General features: G+C 45.2%; 2 protein-coding genes across 7 annotated transcripts in view; both read left to right on the forward strand.

Annotated features, from left to right (window-relative positions):
- mgaa (MAX dimerization protein MGA a) overlaps positions 1-15245 on the forward strand; it is a 28055-nt gene extending 12810 nt beyond the window's left edge. The window contains exons 4-23 of one of the 6 annotated variants that reach the window (XM_036210035.1): positions 361-469; positions 590-691; positions 768-896; positions 1039-1182; positions 3081-3835; positions 4781-5066; positions 5152-5414; positions 6341-6449; positions 6531-6874; positions 7006-7578; positions 9010-9247; positions 9323-9592; positions 10756-11348; positions 12063-12179; positions 12258-12369; positions 12522-12643; positions 12726-12810; positions 13428-13688; positions 13755-13949; positions 14021-15245. In XM_036210035.1, the coding sequence (XP_036065928.1) occupies positions 361-469; positions 590-691; positions 768-896; positions 1039-1182; positions 3081-3835; positions 4781-5066; positions 5152-5414; positions 6341-6449; positions 6531-6874; positions 7006-7578; positions 9010-9247; positions 9323-9592; positions 10756-11348; positions 12063-12179; positions 12258-12369; positions 12522-12643; positions 12726-12810; positions 13428-13688; positions 13755-13949; positions 14021-14670 (5457 nt within the window). In that variant the 3' untranslated portion in view covers positions 14671-15245. The remainder of the gene's footprint in view (positions 1-360; positions 470-589; positions 692-767; positions 897-1038; positions 1183-3080; positions 3836-4780; positions 5067-5151; positions 5415-6340; positions 6450-6530; positions 6875-7005; positions 7579-9009; positions 9248-9322; positions 9593-10755; positions 11349-12062; positions 12180-12257; positions 12370-12521; positions 12644-12725; positions 12811-13427; positions 13689-13754; positions 13950-14020) is intronic. The other 5 variants (XM_036210036.1, XM_036210039.1, XM_036210038.1 and 2 more) reach the window with 5 other exon arrangements.
- A 1128-nt stretch (positions 15246-16373) lies between these two features.
- Positions 16374-18618, forward strand: part of LOC112147364 (mitogen-activated protein kinase-binding protein 1) — an 18093-nt gene continuing 15848 nt past the window's right edge. Inside the window, exon 1 of the mRNA XM_024273700.2 lies at positions 16374-16745. Within this exon, the coding sequence (XP_024129468.1) occupies positions 16623-16745 (123 nt within the window). The 5' untranslated portion in view covers positions 16374-16622. The remainder of the gene's footprint in view (positions 16746-18618) is intronic.

The raw sequence follows: 18618 nt of genomic DNA on the forward strand, positions 1-18618 counted from the left end.
TATATCATAAAAAATAGATCAAAATATGACAACATGTGTTCAATTAGAGTAGTTTTATTTTAGTTTCAACTGTGGTTTATGTGAGAAAATGGAAAATATAAGCACAGGAAGATTCTAAAAACATGTTTGAAAATTACAGAAAAATTAGGATTTGAGAACAGAACAAATCCTAAAAACATATGATAATGATACTGGAGACTTTGTCTTTGGTCCACCCATTCCTGAGACATGTATGACTTTACCCAGGGACCAATGATACTCAGAAAAATTCAATATATTGAAAATCATGTAAATGCTTTTGCTCGGGGGTAAATCACCCGGCGATCGTGCTCTAGGGTTAAACGCATGAATATTTTACAGGAGGCCTTAAGGCTCCATATTCCAGACGCCCCCAACATGTCCACCCCACACTCTGAGGCGACACCCGAGAGTCGAGTACCTGCTGAGGAGCAAGAGGGACACTCTGATGGTAAATGAATGACGTCACCTCTATCCTCTCTGTGTGATTGATAGATCAGTTGGAGCTTTTCTTATCTCAATGTGGACTCAAAGCTACTGTGGGATAAATTAAATCTGTGTGAACTTTCAGTGGAGGCTCTGCAGGAGAAGATAGCTACATACCAGCAGACTCTGCTGAGAGACCTGAAGCTGATGAAGCACCGGCAGGTCATCCATCCGGTGCTGCAGGAAGGTACGTACCACCTGTTCTCTTCAGCACATCCCGTCACCGAACTCCAGGTCAACTTCTTCTTTGAATCTCTGTTCAGTCGGTCTGAAGATGAGTCTGCTGGATCCAGCTCTGTCCGTAGACCTGCAGTACCTGGGAGTGCGCCTTCCCATCCCGCCTCCTGGAGTTAGTTTGGAGTCTTTGATGCAGAACCTGCCGTCGACCAGCGGTGAGCCCACCCACACTGATGTTTACCTCAATAAACATCTCTTTTATTTCAAATGAAGGAGCATCCTGTTGTTTTATGTGTCTGAGTCGCAGTTCTCCTTTACTGATGGACCCAACTCTCAATTTGATTTCTTTTCTTCTAGATGTTCCTGCAGGATTTATGTCCAGAACAGGAAAAACTACAGATGTGACACAGATCAAAGGCTGGAGAGAGAAGTTCACTACATCAGAAGTTGAACCCTCTCCTACGTCCTCCAAACCTGAAGGTTCTCCACTTTTCCTCTTTGGTTTGTTTCCAGCAACCGAGTCATGTCCTAATGCAGAAATACATTTCCAGAGATGCTATCATTGAAGTTTCCATCAAACATGTCAAAAAAGTTAATAGCTTAAAGGCAAAAATGAACCTCCAACAAGTTGATGATTATTTTTTTCATTCTGTCTGTGTGTTACCATGGAAATGGCCTCAAGCTTGAGGAACTTCTGAACCATAATAGGATCAGATCTGTCTCTAGACCCTAAGACATAAATACTCGTCCAATAATCTCTGAAAGTGAAGCCTGAAATGGGTCAGGTTAGGTTTCCTGGAGTTTACTTCACCCAACTCAATACAATTTTCCAAATCAGTCATTGAATGACCGTGGTGCAGCGGTAGGACGGCCGACTCCTGATTGGAAGGGTTTGATTGGAGCCAGTGTTAGGCCACGGAGCCACCATCAGTGTGTGAATTTGTGGGTGAATGGGTCTGTGATTGTAAAGCACTTTGGGCCTTAGAAGAAGGTAGAACAGCGCTGTACACGTACACACCCTTTAACATTGGCCAGTACGACAGAGTACTAGGGCCAGTTTACAAACAGAAGATTAATGTATTGAATTACAACTTTAAATCTCGTAAATGTATGAGGAAAAATAGTTGTGACTGTTAAATTACGAGAATAAATATATTTATGACCCCACTTTTAATGTAAGCATTCCAAAGATAACACAAGTGTTAAAAAGTCATAGGCTAAATTAATAACTTTTTTTCTCGTAAATTTACAACATTTAAAGTAATAAAGTCGTAAATTTATTAATTTAAATCTTGTAATATTACTTTTTTTTTTAGTGGTCTTAATATCCCATCATAGGCCAGGAAATGAGTCTACCGATAAAAAACAATTAAAAGCTCTAATAAAAACAGCTGAATTAAAAACGGTAACATTAAGAAACAGGTTTTTCTCGGAGTAATACTCTGCATGATACTGCAGACACAAAAGTCTTTAGATTTCTTCTTATCTTAGTTTTGATGTTTTTGTGCTCATAAATTACACGTCTTGGATATCTGAGTTAACACTTTATAAAATGTAAAGTTTCAGACAATTCAAAGGATGGAACATTTTTCTTTTCTGGCCTGTTTATGTTCATAAGTCGCATATTTTCATATAAAATGCACCAAGTAAAACTTTCCAATTGATCGTGATTACCGTGTTTTTTGGAGTACAAGTTGCAAGAGGACAAAATGATCTAATCAAGAAGAAGAAAACCAAATATAAGTCGCTCTTGAGTACAAGTCACACTTGTAAGTTTAACGTTTTAGAATAAATCCGTCTAGCCAAGCATAGCTAGAAATAAATAAATACAAGAATACTAATCTTTTGATCAGTACAAGAAAAATACAAAAGTTAAAGAGGGAAACGCTCAGATTCTCTTCTTCTTCTGCCGCTGTCAGTAGCAAATACGTCAGATGCATCGCCCTCTAGTGGTTGTAAGCGGAATCAACCACTAAAATACACCTGGTGTTTACTGGGAAAAAACAAATATATGAGCCTATTTATGTCTTTAAAAAACACACAAAGAATTCGCTCCTGTGTATAAGTCGCACCCTGGGCTAAATTATGAAAAAAACTGCGTCTTATACTCCAGAAAATACAGTAATCACAATCCAAATGTGGGATTAATTGAATTAATTTTTTTAATCAATTGAAAGCACTAAAGATAATTACACTTATATAGACTGCACGTTGTCAGATGGGGTATTTACTACGAACAATGCTTTTAACCTGTGAAAATCTATCAATTACTGCATCATTGTTCAGGGTTCAACAGGTGAAAAAAAACTAGCCTGGAAATTACGATGTTGGAAAACACAAACCTGGTTCTGAGCGGACTCCAGGCTGAGTAACATGTTTTACTGTGTTGTGTTCTCCAGCTGGACCCAGTCCGGACCTGCAGAAGAAGAACCTGTCGGCGTTCTGCAGTGACATGTTGGACGAGTACCTGGAAAACGAAGGGAAGCTGATTGACGAGCGGGCCGCCAGTTTCTCCCAGCCGCCAGCGGACACGCCGGTCTTTGAGCTCCCCGTGAGGAGCACCAGCTACGTCCGGACAATGGACCATATCCTGAAAGTGCAGACCGCCGGGTCACCCGCCTCTGACCTGGTGTCTGGATTCATCCCGCCCTCCAAGAGACCGCGACTCAAAGAGAAAAAAAACCCAAAAATGGTGAATAGGAAACGTTTAGGCCCCAAACAGAACAAACCCAGACCGGCACTTGGCGCTGCTGAGACCTCTGAGTCCACTTCACCAACGCAGCCCATTTTACCCACACCTGAACCCACACCTGAACCCCCCCCTGAGAATACCCAGCCTTCAGTCCATCCCCCTTTTAAAAAGAGGCGGAAGCTCAAACCCAAAACCTCGTCTCAGACCCTGAGTCCGGCTGAGTCCGCGCCGCTGCTGCCCCCCATCTCCAGAGACCTAGCTCCGCTGGAGTCTGACTCCGAGCTGGGCCCGAGCTGCAGTCCGACCAAGGATGTCATCAGGAAGCCGAGCCGGACCGTCACGACTCGGGCCCTGCTGAGGCAGAGAGACCTAGAGGACAGCGTGGTCCGGGAGGGGCGGTACCGGACCAGCATCACCGAGGAGAGGGCCGCCATCGCTCTGTCCTCGCTCTTCACGCTCACCGTGAGTCCACCTTCTCCTGAATTACCTGTTTGTGTCACAGAACCAGAACAAACCGGTTGCAGAGAAACTCAGAGACTCAAGAGTTCTCACTGCAGGAAAGAGGGTCCAAAAAGCAGATTTGAAACTTCACTCAAATCAGCAAAATTCCTAAAAAAGACAAAAACAACTTGCAAGTATTTCTTCAGCCCAAATGTTCAGACAAACCCGTTAAACCACACGTGTCAAGGCCCGGGGGCCGGATCCGGCCCTCCAGATCATTCTATTTTATTGTTATTAATGACCCGATGTTAACTTGTTCTTATTTATAACGAGTATAATTTTGACGAAATATATTTTTATAGAGTAAAATATTGAAAGTTATTTAAGGTTTAAGTTGATTTATTCTCAAATAATATTCTTGCCTTTTTATTATTTACAATTATGTTAAAAAGTTACAGTTTTAAAAATTGGCATTCTGATAGCTTTTTGGACTATTTAGGTATTTACTAAGATTTTTTGGGCTGTTTTGGAGTTTAGCTAATATTTTAGCTACCTGCTAGCTGTTTTGACGAACCCATGTTTTTTTTGTAGGCCAATTTTGCATTTAGCTAATATTTCAGCTGGCTAACAGCTTCAGCGTTTTCAGTTTCAATGTTTTTACCAATTAATTTCTGCATTTTCAGCAGCCAAATTCCGCTTCCAGCATTCACACTAGCATTATCACAGATAATGATATGTCTAGTTCATAATTATGTTAAAAAGTCACATTTTTAAGTTTTAAAAATGTAGTATCAGAGTGTTCAATAAATGTTTATCCTGTTCGGCCCGAGACCTCTGGTGTGTTTGGATTTTGGCGCCCTGTCTGATTTGAGTTTGACACCCCTGTGTTAAATCGACCATCTCTAGGTTCTGGTTCCTCACTGCTGTGTCCTCTCCTTCCTGTCCTCTGTCTTTTCTCCTCCTCAGGGCTTTGTGAGGGAGAACCCAACGGCGCCGATCCAGCTTCCGCAGAGACAAAAGCCGTCTTGCCTGAACGAGTTCTGCAGACTCGGCTGCATCTGCGCCAGCTTGACGAGGACGGCCCGCGTGAGCCACTGCGGCCGCTTCGACTGCATGTTCGGCTGCAGCTGCCTCAAGCAGAAGGTGGTCCTCCTCAAGAATCTGGAGAACTCCGACTCCAGTGGCTCCTCCCTCCATGGTGGGATCAAGAAGAAGAGGAGGAAAAGGAAGAGGAGGATGAAGATGGCTTACGGTCAGTCTTTCTGCTGGAAGAAGACGACTCTGCTCACCTGAATTTTACCTGATTGGTTTATTTCTTCTTCCTGTTTAATGTTTAGTCCTGAAGGATTCAGAAAGTGTGTTCCAGCCTGCAGAGCGAGTCCAGAACCTGTGGAAGAAAGGCGCGGCCGACGTAGAGTTAGAGCCCGTCTCCGCCCCTCGAATGTCCTCGTTCTGCTACACAGCTAAGGAGTCTTCATCTCCGACGGGACGGAAGAACGCGTCCAGCCAGCTCACATCTGAGACGTTTCCTGTAAAACGGTCTCAGGTGAAGCGACGGTATCACTGCAGCTGCGCCAGAATCCGAGTCTACAACAGAAAGGTGAAGAACGTTGCCTGAACTTCAGAACCCATTCATGGTCCACATGGTGGACCAGCTTTTTCAGACGTTCGCTGACCTCATCGGGTCACGTTCTAAGACCGAAACCAGGGAGGAGACGCTCACATTCCATACAGAGAAACCAGATCAAAATGTTTACAGTAAAGCAAAAAGTATTTAAACATTCTGTGATTTTGCGAGTTCTCTGAGAAATCACGGAGAGGTCCAGAGATCTAGAGATCTGTGAGGAGTGGAGATTTTGAATTTAGCTTCTATTTTAGCAACATGCTAACAATTTTGGCTAATTTGCTTTCTACTGGGATTTTTTAAGGCTAATTTAGAGTTTTGCTTCTAATTTAGCAACATGCTTACATTTTTAGCTAATTTATTTTACCAAAACATTTTAGGCTATTTTGGAGTTCAGCTTCTATTTTAGCAAAGGGTTATCATTTTTAGCTAATTTATTTTTTCTGGGGTTTTTAGGCTAATTTAGAGGTTAGCTTCTATGTTAGCAACAGGCTAACGTTTTTCGCTAATTTAGTTTACCAACAAATTTTTGGCTAATTTCGTTTTTAGCTTCTATTTTAGCAACAAGCTAAAGTTGTTTTAATAAATTATTTCACTGATGAATTTTAGGCTATTTGGAGGTTTAGCTGGTATTTAGGCAATGCTCTAACTTTTTTTGGCTTATTTGACACCTACTAAAGTTTTTCAGGGTACTTTGGAGAGATGTGTACTTTACAACTACTTTGTGCATGACCCAATTTGTCGATTAATCGGAAAAAATAATATGTGATTATTCGACTATTAAAATAACCGTTTGTGGCACCACTAGAAGGTAATCATATTTCTGCGGCAGCATTTTTTTTTTTTTTTTGCAGCATTTGAAACTGAAGTAAAACTGCTTCTCCAATCTTTTTCTTTTCCAGCAGAAAACTGCGGACGAGGAGAATGTCTCCAAAAACAATTCTGCTCGGTTGAAGGGTTTAATGAAGGGAAGCCAGACGGTTCGGATGAACAGCTCTCATCGCCGTTCTGGTGAGTTCTCAGCTTCTTTCATGGATTGATCGAACGGATCTTTATCTTTTCCTGCTGCTCCTCATGACTGTTTGCTTGTAGTTTCTAACACAGATGGTTCCAGTCCCACTCAGCACTCTGACAGTTCAGAAGCAGAACCGGCACCGAAGCCTTCAAAGCGCCTGTTCATTCAAAAGACGTGCGAATGGAGCTGCAAGGCGGACCAAAACTTTGTCCTGAAGAAGCTGAGTAAGGCTGTGGCTCAGGATGAACTCAGCAAGCCCTTCTGGGTCAGGAAGTACCTCATCAGTCCTACAGACCAGACTGTGCAGGGCACCGGCGCCGACCAGTGCATCCACTACCGGGTCCGGATCAGCGCACCCAAGCGGGAGAGGAAGAAACAAGCAGAACAAGCCATTCTGAGAAATATTCAGAGTCAGAAGAAGGTGAGAAAGAGCAAACGCTGGTCTGGTCTCTGAAAACAAGACCTTCACTTTGGTTTATTTGCCTAAATCTCCCTAACCAGCCTTCGAGCATCACTGGACTGAAGCTCACAGTTCTTCTTTGTTTCCAACAGAAGGACCTGCAGGGAAAACGTTGTGTGAAGATCAACCAAGCAGAGGTAAAGGCGGAGCCTGAGGAGGACCACCTAACGAAGGGGAAGATGGCAGAGCATTCTGATCACCAGCAGAACCCTGAGAAGTTCAGGCAAGAACTGGAGGAGGGAGAACTTCCAGAAGACTGGCAAACAATGGGGGCGGGGCCTAACTTCTATAAGGAGGAGCCGGTGGAGGATGTGAAAGAAACAGAGCTCACTGAAGATTGGCAGAAGGAAGGGGCGGGGCATATAGAAGACAGACAGGAAGAGGTGCAGCGGTTAAAGCCTTTGGAGGTAAAGGAGGAGGAGGAGCCTCTAAAAAACTGTCTGAAGGAGGGGGCGGGGCATGTGGAGGACTGGGAGGAAGAGGATGAAGAGGACACTGAGGAAGAAGAGGAGGATGATGTCACCAGTTTCAGTGAAGATGATGAGGAGACGAGTGGAGAGCAGAGAACAGGCTGCATTCCTTTTCCTTTCCAGACGGAACGGTCGACTGACGGTCTCCTCTCCGCCTCGCTCCGACAGCCAGGAGGAAAGGATCAGCTCGTGCAGGTAGAGCCTGTCCCATGTCAACCCAGGGTTGGTCACTGGTCAGATCAGTGGTAGATAACTGGTGTTCCAGCCTCTGGAAACTTTTTTCTGAGAAGATTTCTATAGATAATACAGTCTCATGACTCATGGTTAAAGGGTTCATGAAAACATAATAGTCAGAAGACTTCAGAGAGTTTATTTCTTTGATCTTTTTTTTTATAGTCTGATGTAATGTAGAAATTAGGTCGCCCTCAGCAACGCGCATTCAGGTGGCCACCCCCAGTAGAAAGTCTATGGTTGTGTCCGAAATTCCCCCCGTTCACTACATAGTCCGTTCCCCATTTCTAGTGCTGTCAGGTCATGTACAACTGGATGTAAACACATCTTAACCATCATTAGCTTTAAACTAACTGAAAATTAAAAATATAATACTATGTTAATGTTAGTGTGAATGCTGTAAGCGGAATTTTGCCGCTGAAGATGCTACTATACTACTTTATACTTTATTCATCCCAGGTTGGGAAATTAGGCTGCTAGTGCTGATAGCTGAAGATGCTGAAATTGATAGCTAAATCGCTAAAAACGCTGAAGCTGAAAGTCAGCTAAAATATTAATTAAATGCCAAATTAACCTAAACAAAAAGAAAAAAGGCAAAGTTGGCCAAATCAGCCAGCATAAACCTGAAATATTAGCTAAATAGCTTTGAAAAAAGCCTGAATTAGCCAAAATAGCTAGCATGTGGCTGAAATATTAGCTAAACTCCAAATTAGCCTAAAAACTGAAAAAATGCAAATTTAGCCTTAACAGCTAGCATGTAGCTAAAATATTAGCTTAACTCTGAAATAGCCACATAAAAACTTAATAAATGTCAAAATAGTCCAAAAAGCTAGCAGAATGACATAACTTTCAATTGACTCCATATAATATGAAGTAGCGACTAATTGTGGCAGCCTTAATGAATAGTCAATACAAACGTGCATTGACAAGACTTTCGGTGTTTCGTGTCCGGAATGCCCATGAATGTGCGTTGCCACGCTAATTTTTAAGTCCGTTCACAGACTCTACGTACAAATCAAGCGTTCATCAATCGTTCGTTTCATGTTCAACCAATTGAACATTTTCATGCTGAATCCTGCAGTAACGCAGCACTGCGACCAATCAGGGACTTCATAGAGACGTGGGTGACATCCACTTCAAAACACGGAAGTGCCAATTGTAAACATGATAACGAAGGAGGAAGTAATAGTTGCGGTTTGTGCCCGGTCGGATTAATATGACTCCAAGAAGAACGTTTATTTGAAAAACAGAGTTGTGAAAACAGAAGATCTGGATCAAGATTAGCAGGATTTTCACCGCTTTGACTCTTCGCTCCGAGCCTCTACCTTTTGTAGGAGCGCTAATATCTCCTCCTGCTCTTCCAGTGTGTACCAAACCGTCTCTGTGGTTCTGCAGGTCAACGGGAAGGACTTCAATTTGGCAAGGATCGAGTTGGGGAGGATGGGGGCGCTCCACCCGGCCAACCGTCTGGCAGCTTACCTGACGGGCCGCGCAACCTCCACCCAGCGGCGTAAGGCCTTCTTACTCCGCTGCAGACGCCTTCAGGACGCAGTCAGCTCCGCCCCATCTGTGCTCCCCGCCACCACCACTGTGGCATTGGCCCCCTCCACATCGCAGCCAAATCCCCCCACAGGTAAACACTCGAGTCTCTTCTGCCGCCGTTTGGTTGGACTCGCCCTTTGATCTGGACTTTTACATCTGTTTTCAGACCCACAGCTCAAGAAGACCGTGACCCCCACGTCTTCTAAAGCCCCCCAGGTGTTGTTCCTTCAAGTCCCCGGCCCACGTAAAGCTGTTCCTCTATCGGTCGTGGCCCCCAAGGCGCCCGGATCTTCACCGAACCAGCAGAGGATGGTCCTGCATCCGGTTCCGTCTCTGTCGGGCGCTAAGTTTTACCGTAAGCCCGACGGGAAGTTGGTCCAGCTGGTTCCTGTGTGTCACATGAAGACCATCACCCCAAAGGCGCCAGCTCAGGGAGGTGGGTGTCCCGGAGGAGAAAGTTATTACTGAACGAAACAACTTAGCATACGATATGACAATGTAAAAATTGTGGCCGTGGCAAACAAAAGATCTGCTGACTCACACAAAACAAGAAAACAACACTCATTCAAGGCATTTTCATCGATCGTCTTGTAACTTCTCGAGCATCATTGTGAACCTACTGCGCAAAGAATGTTGGAATTAGAAGTTGTAGAATGGGATTGGTGTACATGTGGCGAGTTGGCAACTCTTAGCTATCTCGCACATTTTTTATTGAAATGTCGCATAAAGGGTATACATCTATTCTCAGGCTCTTTTGTGACAAAATCTGAGATTTGGCAGTTTTCACGTATGGAAATTGAATCTTTTGTTAGAACAATTGTCATGAACTTTCCCACACATGCGACTACCTTAAGTCTACAACGAACCCTAAACTTTTGTCGACCTTTGACCTCGGGAAGAGGCCGCTATCTTCTCTGTTACTATTAGCTACAAAGAAATTGTTCTATGGATTTTCTATGGAAATGTTGCTATTCAAAGTTGTAGGTTTTGAATGGCGTGCACATGGCGAGTTCACATAAGTGGCATTCTCACACATTTTTCAACGTAAAATTGTGAAAATTAGATATGTTGATCCCAGGTAAAAGCTGAACAAAATAAAGTAACACAGAATATGAACGTATTAGGAATATGGGCGTGGTTAGAAAATAACCTCCGTTGCTAAGGAAATCCAAAAGTTTGCTTTTGCCGATTTTTCTGAATCTTACATTGATCTGTTCGGTGATCCCAGGCGATCAAAACATTAAATGGTTGCTATGGAGATAACACAACATAAAAGCCACTATTTTGAAAAAAGTGTTTTTTGTACATTAATTTGTAACACACAGCTCAGACCAGCCTTACAAAACAAGTGAGAGGTGCGTAGTGGCTGCTTAGCAAGTGAGGTTCAGGTCAAATGTGGCGGCGGAGGAGAGTGTGGGTAGCACCTGCCGGCCATCCAACGCCACTCGCAGCTTTAATGTTCAGTTTATGTCTTAACGAAACCGTTTCAAGATCATTTAGCTGTTCAATAGATTTCTGTTGATCTGTTTTGTCAGTCTTCATCAGCTTTGATCTTCCTCAAATCTTTTGGTTCTAATCTCTAAACCCTTCTCCCCCCAGTGGTCTCCCTTCCCCCCCTCAACACTTCGTCATTGACCGTCGTCTCCGATCCAAAGACCACAGGGACCTCCTCAGCTGGATCCTCCTTTGCCATCTCTCCTTCTTTGGCCCCCCTCAATCAAAAACCCCATATCCTCAGAGGTCAGCGGATGATTAAAATCCCGTTGAGCAGCTTCAATAAAGACCCAGTTGTGTTGACCATTAAGGCGCCTCCCCCCCCTCCAGTTCATACAAACCTGAACTCCGTCAAACCCCCTCCGAGTCAGGAGGTCAAGCCGGGTGTCCTGAAAATGCCGGTAACTGTCGTCCCTCTGGGTTCTGGGGGAGTCCAGCACCAACCTGCTGCCCCACCTCAGCCTGAGACCCCAACATGTGCCCCTTCTGCCCCGCCCACCGGAGAGACGAGTCCTCAGCTGGAGTTGGCCCGTCACCCTGCGGACCTGGACATCGTCTGCGTGGACGAGGACACGGGGGTTTACTCCCGGAAGAGCCAGCAGGTGGAGTTTGTCGACTTGAGCAGCGACACAGACAACTCGTCAGACCTGAGGGAGTCGGAGAGCGAGGACGACAAACCGAGGGGCTTCCAGAGAGAAGTAAGACCCCTGAGGTTCTGCCTTTCTTTGTAAATGATCCGATTCAGTCCTGGATTCAATGTTCAGAAAGACTCCTATGGTGTTAAACTTACGTCAAAAGTCTCCCACGGGCATAAATCAAACTCCATGAGCGTATCTGTTTTCCTGCATGCTCATGGAAGTATTCTTGCGCTTGTGAAAGTAGTCCCATGCTCGTGAAGGACTACCCCTCCACTTGTGGAAGCATTCCTGCACGCGTGTAACAACTCATGCGAGTTCATGTGAAAAACAAAAATGGAAAGGTCAACCTGTGTGTGATTGGGCCACTTTGCTGCAGTCCCCGCCCCGTTACCGTTGCTGGGGGCGATACTGACGCCATAATTTTATTTTGAAAAACTCCAGAGCGTGGAGTTTGATTTATGCCCGTGGAGGACTTTTTACAGAAATGTAATGCCATAGACTCTAGTGGAAAGATCTAATTTTTTTCTGTTTTACAAACCGTCCACTTTAAAACCGTGTTTGAGACACTGCGAAAAACATTTATTTTAACTGCTGATTATCTGTTGCCTGATTGGCTGCTCAACGAGGCTTTGAATGTTTTCAGTAAACTGTAATCTGGTGTTTTTCTTAGACTATTTGCCACGTTCTACTCTGAACGTTCTAAAAACCGAGCCCCGTGACTAAAACCTGCAGGTAGGGGGCGCCGCTGACACCTCTTTATTCATGTCTCAACAGCACCTCAACCAGCAGGCAAGGGAGCGCCGACTTCAGATACGCCAGATGTTTGGCTCCCTGAGGAGAGAGGTCGGAACGTCCCCGGACAAACTGACCAAGATCGGCACGCTGAAGCGGGTAAAAGACCCGCCCCCTTTCTCCTTTGTCTGCGTGCTCATTGGTCACGGCGCTCATCAGAACTGCTTCCTGTCGCAGGCGCTGGAGGAGATCCAGGAACTGAGGAGCGCCGAGACCCTCCTGAGGAGGAAGAAGACGAGACTGAAGAGGAGGAGGGACCAGTTCCTGTCCATACTGGTTCCATCAGCAGGTCTGAACAGAACCGCCCCCCGTCAGCCAGGCCACCAAACATCCATCTGAACTAGAAATACATGAAAACAGACGCACTGAAGAAACGGACGTCCTTTTAGAGGCGGAGTCTCAACTTCATGTGGTTAAAGGCTGACTGTCTGTTTTCTCTAGAAGAGGATCATTCTGATCTCAGCCTGAAGGGGGCGGTGGATCTGTCGAACAAGTCTATTCCTCTGTCGTCTGATACCGAGGAAGACCCTGACCCAGAATGCATTGGGACGACCTTCAGCGGGGTAAGGAACTGCATGAATAAAGACTCAGGGCTCTTTATGTGTGTATTCGCAGACACGCACTGAACATGTGTTTGTGTTTTAGGACAGTCATGGTGACGTGAAGGAAGCGAAGAGTCAAAACAACGCTCCACGTGTCATGGAGCTCCCTGACACACCTGCTGATAAAGGTGAGGTTCCTTCCAGAGAAACAGAGCAGCACAGCGGGGTTTCCATGGAAACCCTTTGTGCTGAACGATTCGTTGCGGTATTAACCTCACGGATCCTTCACGGTGGCCTTACCCCCTCCCAACACGACAATGGTACGTTCCATTTTCAAAATTTGGAAAAACATTCCTGAAAGCATGGAAGAGGATTTATTGAGACTCCATTTAAAATTTTCATTAGTCCAGATGATATACGCTCTTGTTTATGTCCTTTAATGTTTGCTCCATGAGTAGATTTGTGCTAAACGAGATGGAGCAACATCTATCTGCAAACCAGGATGTCTGTATGTCATAAAACCACAGAATATAGTTTAGGACATTAAAGATGTTTTCTGCTTTTGGCAATTACAGTACATAATACAAATGAAGAAAAACGTTTAAAAAAAAGTTTATATTAGTTAATAAATTCACTAATTTCCAAAATCATTCATCCCCAAAATTAAGTCAAACCTAAAGGTCAACTTCCAGATGACCTTCAGGTTCTGTGTCTCTTCCACATGGACTCACCTGCTGACCTGAAGCATTTTGCCCTCCTCTCATTAGGGGGCGCTCTAACTCTGCGCTGCGTCTCTTTGTTGCAGGAAAGGTCCTTGAGCTCCTTTTGTCCAATCAGGACAAGCTGTCAGCAGGGGGCGGGGCCTCTGCACCATCAGGACATGCAAACAATCACATCCTAAACACGCCAGCTCACCTGAAACCAGTGTTGACGCCCACCTGGGCTGAGACACGCCAGGCAGCAGTCCTGGCTCCTCCCCTCGTGCCGCAGCGAAAGACGATTCCCATCATTTTATCTCGCAGTAAAGTTGCTACTCCGTCAGCCAATAATCCAGCAGCTTTGCAGGGTAAGACTAACCCACCTGCTTTAGACACTAACTAGTTCTGTAATCTAACCATTATCACCTGTCCAGCAGGCCCCCCTTCTTCTCACATCCATTTACAAAATACATCACCTGGCGCCTTTGTGCCGACCCCGATCCCTGTGGCGGTGGCTCCAGTGGTTCTGACGCCGATTCCTGTTTCAGCTGTGAGCTCAACCGCCGTGATAATCCCCATCCTGACCCATCAAGAGGCCATGCTGTGCTCAGGGCCCCGCCCCTCAACAGGTGAGTCCCGGCTCAGCCGCGCGTCGGTGCAGCTGCTCCTCCGATGCTGATCACGACTGTTTCCTGTTCAGATTTCAGCCGTCGGATCATAACTACACAACCTGCCGCTCAGAAGGACCCACAACCTCACACACTACACACACAGACGGACCGGGAGCCTCTGCGGGGGGGGCCTGATCCACCCACACCCGCTTCACACCTGGCAGGTGTGTCTCGCCTGAGCTCGTCAGAGGAGTCCAACCTCGGGAACTCGTCTGCACGGCGTCACGGTTCGGGTCAGAACTCGGATCTTCAGCCGCCGGCGCCGGACAGCGACGGCCTGTCGTCCCTCCTGGATGAAATCGTCTTTTTGAACCAGCAACCCATTTCCACGGCAACGGCAGGAAACCCACTTTCTGAGGACTCTTCTGTAGTGGGCGGAGCCTCTGAAGGAGAACAAGCCCCCAAACCGAACGGACCACCAGCATCCAGAGGGGGGGTCGTGCAGCTGGGTCAGACTACTGGGAGTGGGAAGGGGTGTGTCCTGGCCCCACCCCCGTTACTGCACATGAAAGTGGGCGGGGCTGCAGTGACGGCCCACGCCAACAGCGCCAAGACAGCGGCGGGGGGTCCGGTGGATGGGGGAGGGCAGGGGGGTGCGGCGTCCCTGGGTACGACATGGACGCCCAGACCGATGCCGAGGCTGGTTCCTCTGGGCCGCAGAGGAGTCTCCCCCACCTGACCCGGCTCGGCCCGACACGTGGTTCTGGAGTTTTTGAGAGTTTGGTTCAGCATCAAGTCGACTGTTACAAACTTCTGCTGCTGGAGCATTTTTACTGAGAAAGTTTGTTGTTTATATTTGTGTTCTAACAGAACCGGGCCGTTCTCAACCACCTCAGAACCTCTAAAGCAGTTTTCACCTTTTTAAGTGAAACTGTCAAACTGACAGCCGCCGGTGGAGGCCGGATCGGAGAACCCGGGTTCTTGAACTATTTCAGAATAATCTATTTGTTTGGTGTTTTGTTTGGGGGGCGTAGGGTGGGTGGGGGGTGTAGTCTCTGGTCCCTGAAGACGTCCGTCTGGAGTTCAGAATTTTTATACCGAAACTGAAAAACGAGTCAAAGTAACCTGAAAAAAGGAAAATACAGAAATGTTTTCAGATCTATTATAACTCTACGCTTTTATTTTGAAAGGAAAAAAAAACAGGAACACACCCTCTGCTGCTTCCTGCCTCAGAGTAAGAGCAGTCCTCTGCACTCCTTGTTTCATAAACGTCTGTTGTAAATCCTGTTTGGATAATAAAGGTTTTATAAGAAATGTGGAGTCTGAATGTGATTTAAAGGAGAATTTCAAGTTTATTTTGTGGTGCCGGGACAGGTGAGTATTTATTTAACCTGGAATAAATTCTCATTATGGATGCACCCAAACGGACTCTGGTCCAGGACCAGGAACCGCTCTTTGACCCAAATCTGTAGGTGGTCACGATTCATTTCCAATCGGACTAAACTTTGTTTCGTTTTGAGTTTCTTCAGTTTGAATAGGCTCCACGCTCGAAGTGGAACAACTGAACCGAAACAGCCGCCGTGGTCGGCGTCACGAGATGTAAACAGCAGCAGTGATGAGACGCAGTGACTCATTGAAATGTGGTCGGATGACTGCAGGCTCATTAAAATAACTTGATACTTATTGCTTCTCACTGTCAAACGTTCATTAGCGTAGCGTCTTAGCCGTCGTCTCCTCAGGTTGGTACCAAAGTTCCACCTGACATTAATGCAGGCGTTCAAAATTGATCAGTGAAATAAAGTTTAAATGACTGCAAAGCGCAGGACTTCTGTTATTTTTGCCCCGCCCTCATAATTCCTGGCCAATGACTGAAGAGAATTTTAGTCTCATGTTTTTGTGTAAGGTTTAGGACTCGATTTGGATCACATGACACGGACTCGATCCGGACCAGCTGACTTTTCCATGAATACACTATTAATTATAATGATGATGTTTTTGGTCAAGATCTAAAATCGTTTTCTAGGACATAGTTTCTGCAGAGCAGCAGGAGTTCATTAGAATCAATCTGCGTTTGTGGGTGGGGCCAGTGGTGCAGAGCAACCCGTCCTACTTTATCCATTGGTGAGAGCTCTCTGTTTACACACTCCACTAGCTTACAGCCCCTCGCGCACACATCATAAGAGTTTTGACCCAAGATTCCAGCTCAGATGAGGAAAACAAAGATGGAAGTTTGTGGCCCCGCCCATAGGATCTTTTTTAAATTGTATTTTTTATTTGCTCCTGATTCACAACGATTAGAATAAATGACATTTTGGGCTTAATTTTATTAATAAAAGTCCGCCATCATGAGAAAAAAATGCTACAAATGTTAAAAACAGTTTTTATCAGTTCGTGTTTAATTCTTAAAACGGTTTCAGTTTGTGTAATTGACCTTCTTTGTTTGTTTTCTCAGTTATTTCATATTTTTTCTTTCTGTTCCTGTTATCTTCTCGGTTTTGTTTCCTTGTTGGTTTCCCTCTAATTGTGTCACTTTACACACTAACTCTTGTGCGCGCGTGCGACTGTTTGTGTACAGAGAGGACTTCTCGTGACGTCATAACCGTCTCCGCCCACGTTCGCGTGCCTGCCCCGCGTTTAAATCAGACTGGAGACAGCGCGCGCCGCTCACCTGTGGACGAGCGCGCGGCCGTCATGGCGGAGAAGGGTCGCGTGAAAATCCGGAACCGGCTCAGGAAGCTGCTGACCCCCGCCAAAGCCAGGACGGTGACCGGGCGGCACGCAGCGGCCGGCGGCGGTACCGCGCCAGGTAGCAAGGTGAGCACGCGCGCGCGGGTCTCTGCTCCAAACAGCTGCTGGAAATACCTGCAGTTTAGATGTTTTCCGGGTCTAAAGAGATCATAAAAAGTGTTCAAAACTCCTCAGAGTTCTGGATGAACCTGCTGGTCTTTCTGGTCCTGGTCCTGGTCCTGGTTCTGGTTCTGGTTCTGGGTGCGTTTGACACCTTTGTCTTGCAAACATAAACATGAAGGCAGCTGAACGGTTCTGTTTGGGTTTGTGGTGTGAACAAGTGAGAACTTCCTGAAGTCCTCCTCTCCTCAGGTTTGACCCACATGGACAAATCGGACCTGGTTCCCATTTTCAGAACCACAGCGGTCCACTCAGATGCTGTAAAACCTCAGTTCTCCTACATTGAGCTGCTTCATTAACAAACATCCCCTCAGGGTTCTGGATGAAGGAATGACAGTCTTGTCAGAACGGGCTGAGGGGTCCGGGAGGCCAGAACCAGGTGCAGTTCTGAGTCTTTGAGAAAAGGTGCAGACTGGCAGACATCCAGGAAGTGTGATGATGCCAGCAGGGAGCTGCAGCAGCGTTTGGATCAGGAGGAGCATCAACAGGTTCTACAGGTCGGATCAGTTCTCATGAAGAAGGGGGGTGCAGCCTTTTAAAATCTGACTCATGAATCTATCAGAGGAAGAGATCAGTCAGTGGGGGGGATTAAAATCTGACATAAACTGATAAGCTAATGTCATGCCATGGAAGGACCGGGTCAGCCGGGATCCGGATGCATCTGCGTTTATGGGTTCGGATCTAGAACCAGCAGAAAAGCGTCGACGTGTTTGAGGAAAAAGACCCAGAGGGGAACGTTCCTGACTTTAACGAGCACAAAATGCAATCCCACAGAAATGTGCACGCTCGGCATGTTCACTGAGGCGCGCTGCTCTTTCCTAACGCAGATTCTGGATTATTTACGAGTCATTTAAAGGAGAAACTTGTTCTGTTCAGTTCAGTCTGGCTCATTTTGGGTCAGACCGGTTCTGGTTCCACCAGTTTAGTCTAGTTTAATTAGATCAGTTCAGTCAAGTTTAGTATGTAAAGCACACCGGATTATAAGACTCTAACTGAGGTGAAGTGGGTTATTTGACAGATATTTGGGGTTTTCTTCAAAAGCTTTGAGGCCGTTTGACCTACTGCACTGCAAAAAGTCTGCTTTGAAAAACAAGAAAAAAAGAACAAAAAAAAGATAAAATAAGAAAAATTATCTGCTAACAGAACACAAAAATGTGGTTTGTCAAGACTTTTCAAAACAGGTAAAAATATCTGATCTTATAGGAACCACAAATATTTTAAAATTAGGATATTTTTACTAATATCAAGCTCATTTTGACTAATAAAAATATAATTTATAAGATTAATATTCTCAAAATGTTCAAAATTATTCTTTAAATAGGATTAAAAACAATAGTACTTTTCTATTCTTTGAAAACTAAACTGTTGTTAGCACTATTCTTTTCTCACTATACATGATAAATTACTTGAAATTCTTGCATTAAGGCAAAACTTCTGCATTGATCTTGGTGATACAAATGTCACATGAAGATAATCTTAGTATTGGGACTATCGAGATTCTAGTTTCAAGTGTTTTTACTCATAATAGGTAATAAAATCTTAGTGACAAGCCTTAATATCTTCTTAAGATAATCAAGTACCAACACTCTTAAAAAACAGAAATTATCTGGCATAAAATCTACAAAGTGAGAAGAATTATCTTATGTTTAAAGAAATAAGCACGTATAAGCTTGTTTTAAGATCTCACCTCAAACTGTGTAGTAGTAGTTCACTTTCAGCTTATCCCTTTCGCAGTGGCGGGCCGTGCATTTCACACCTAGGCCTTCAGTAGTGCTCCATC

This window comes from Oryzias melastigma, linkage group LG22 (assembly GCF_002922805.2).
Source record: "Oryzias melastigma strain HK-1 linkage group LG22, ASM292280v2, whole genome shotgun sequence".
NCBI lineage: Eukaryota > Metazoa > Chordata > Actinopteri > Beloniformes > Adrianichthyidae > Oryzias > Oryzias melastigma.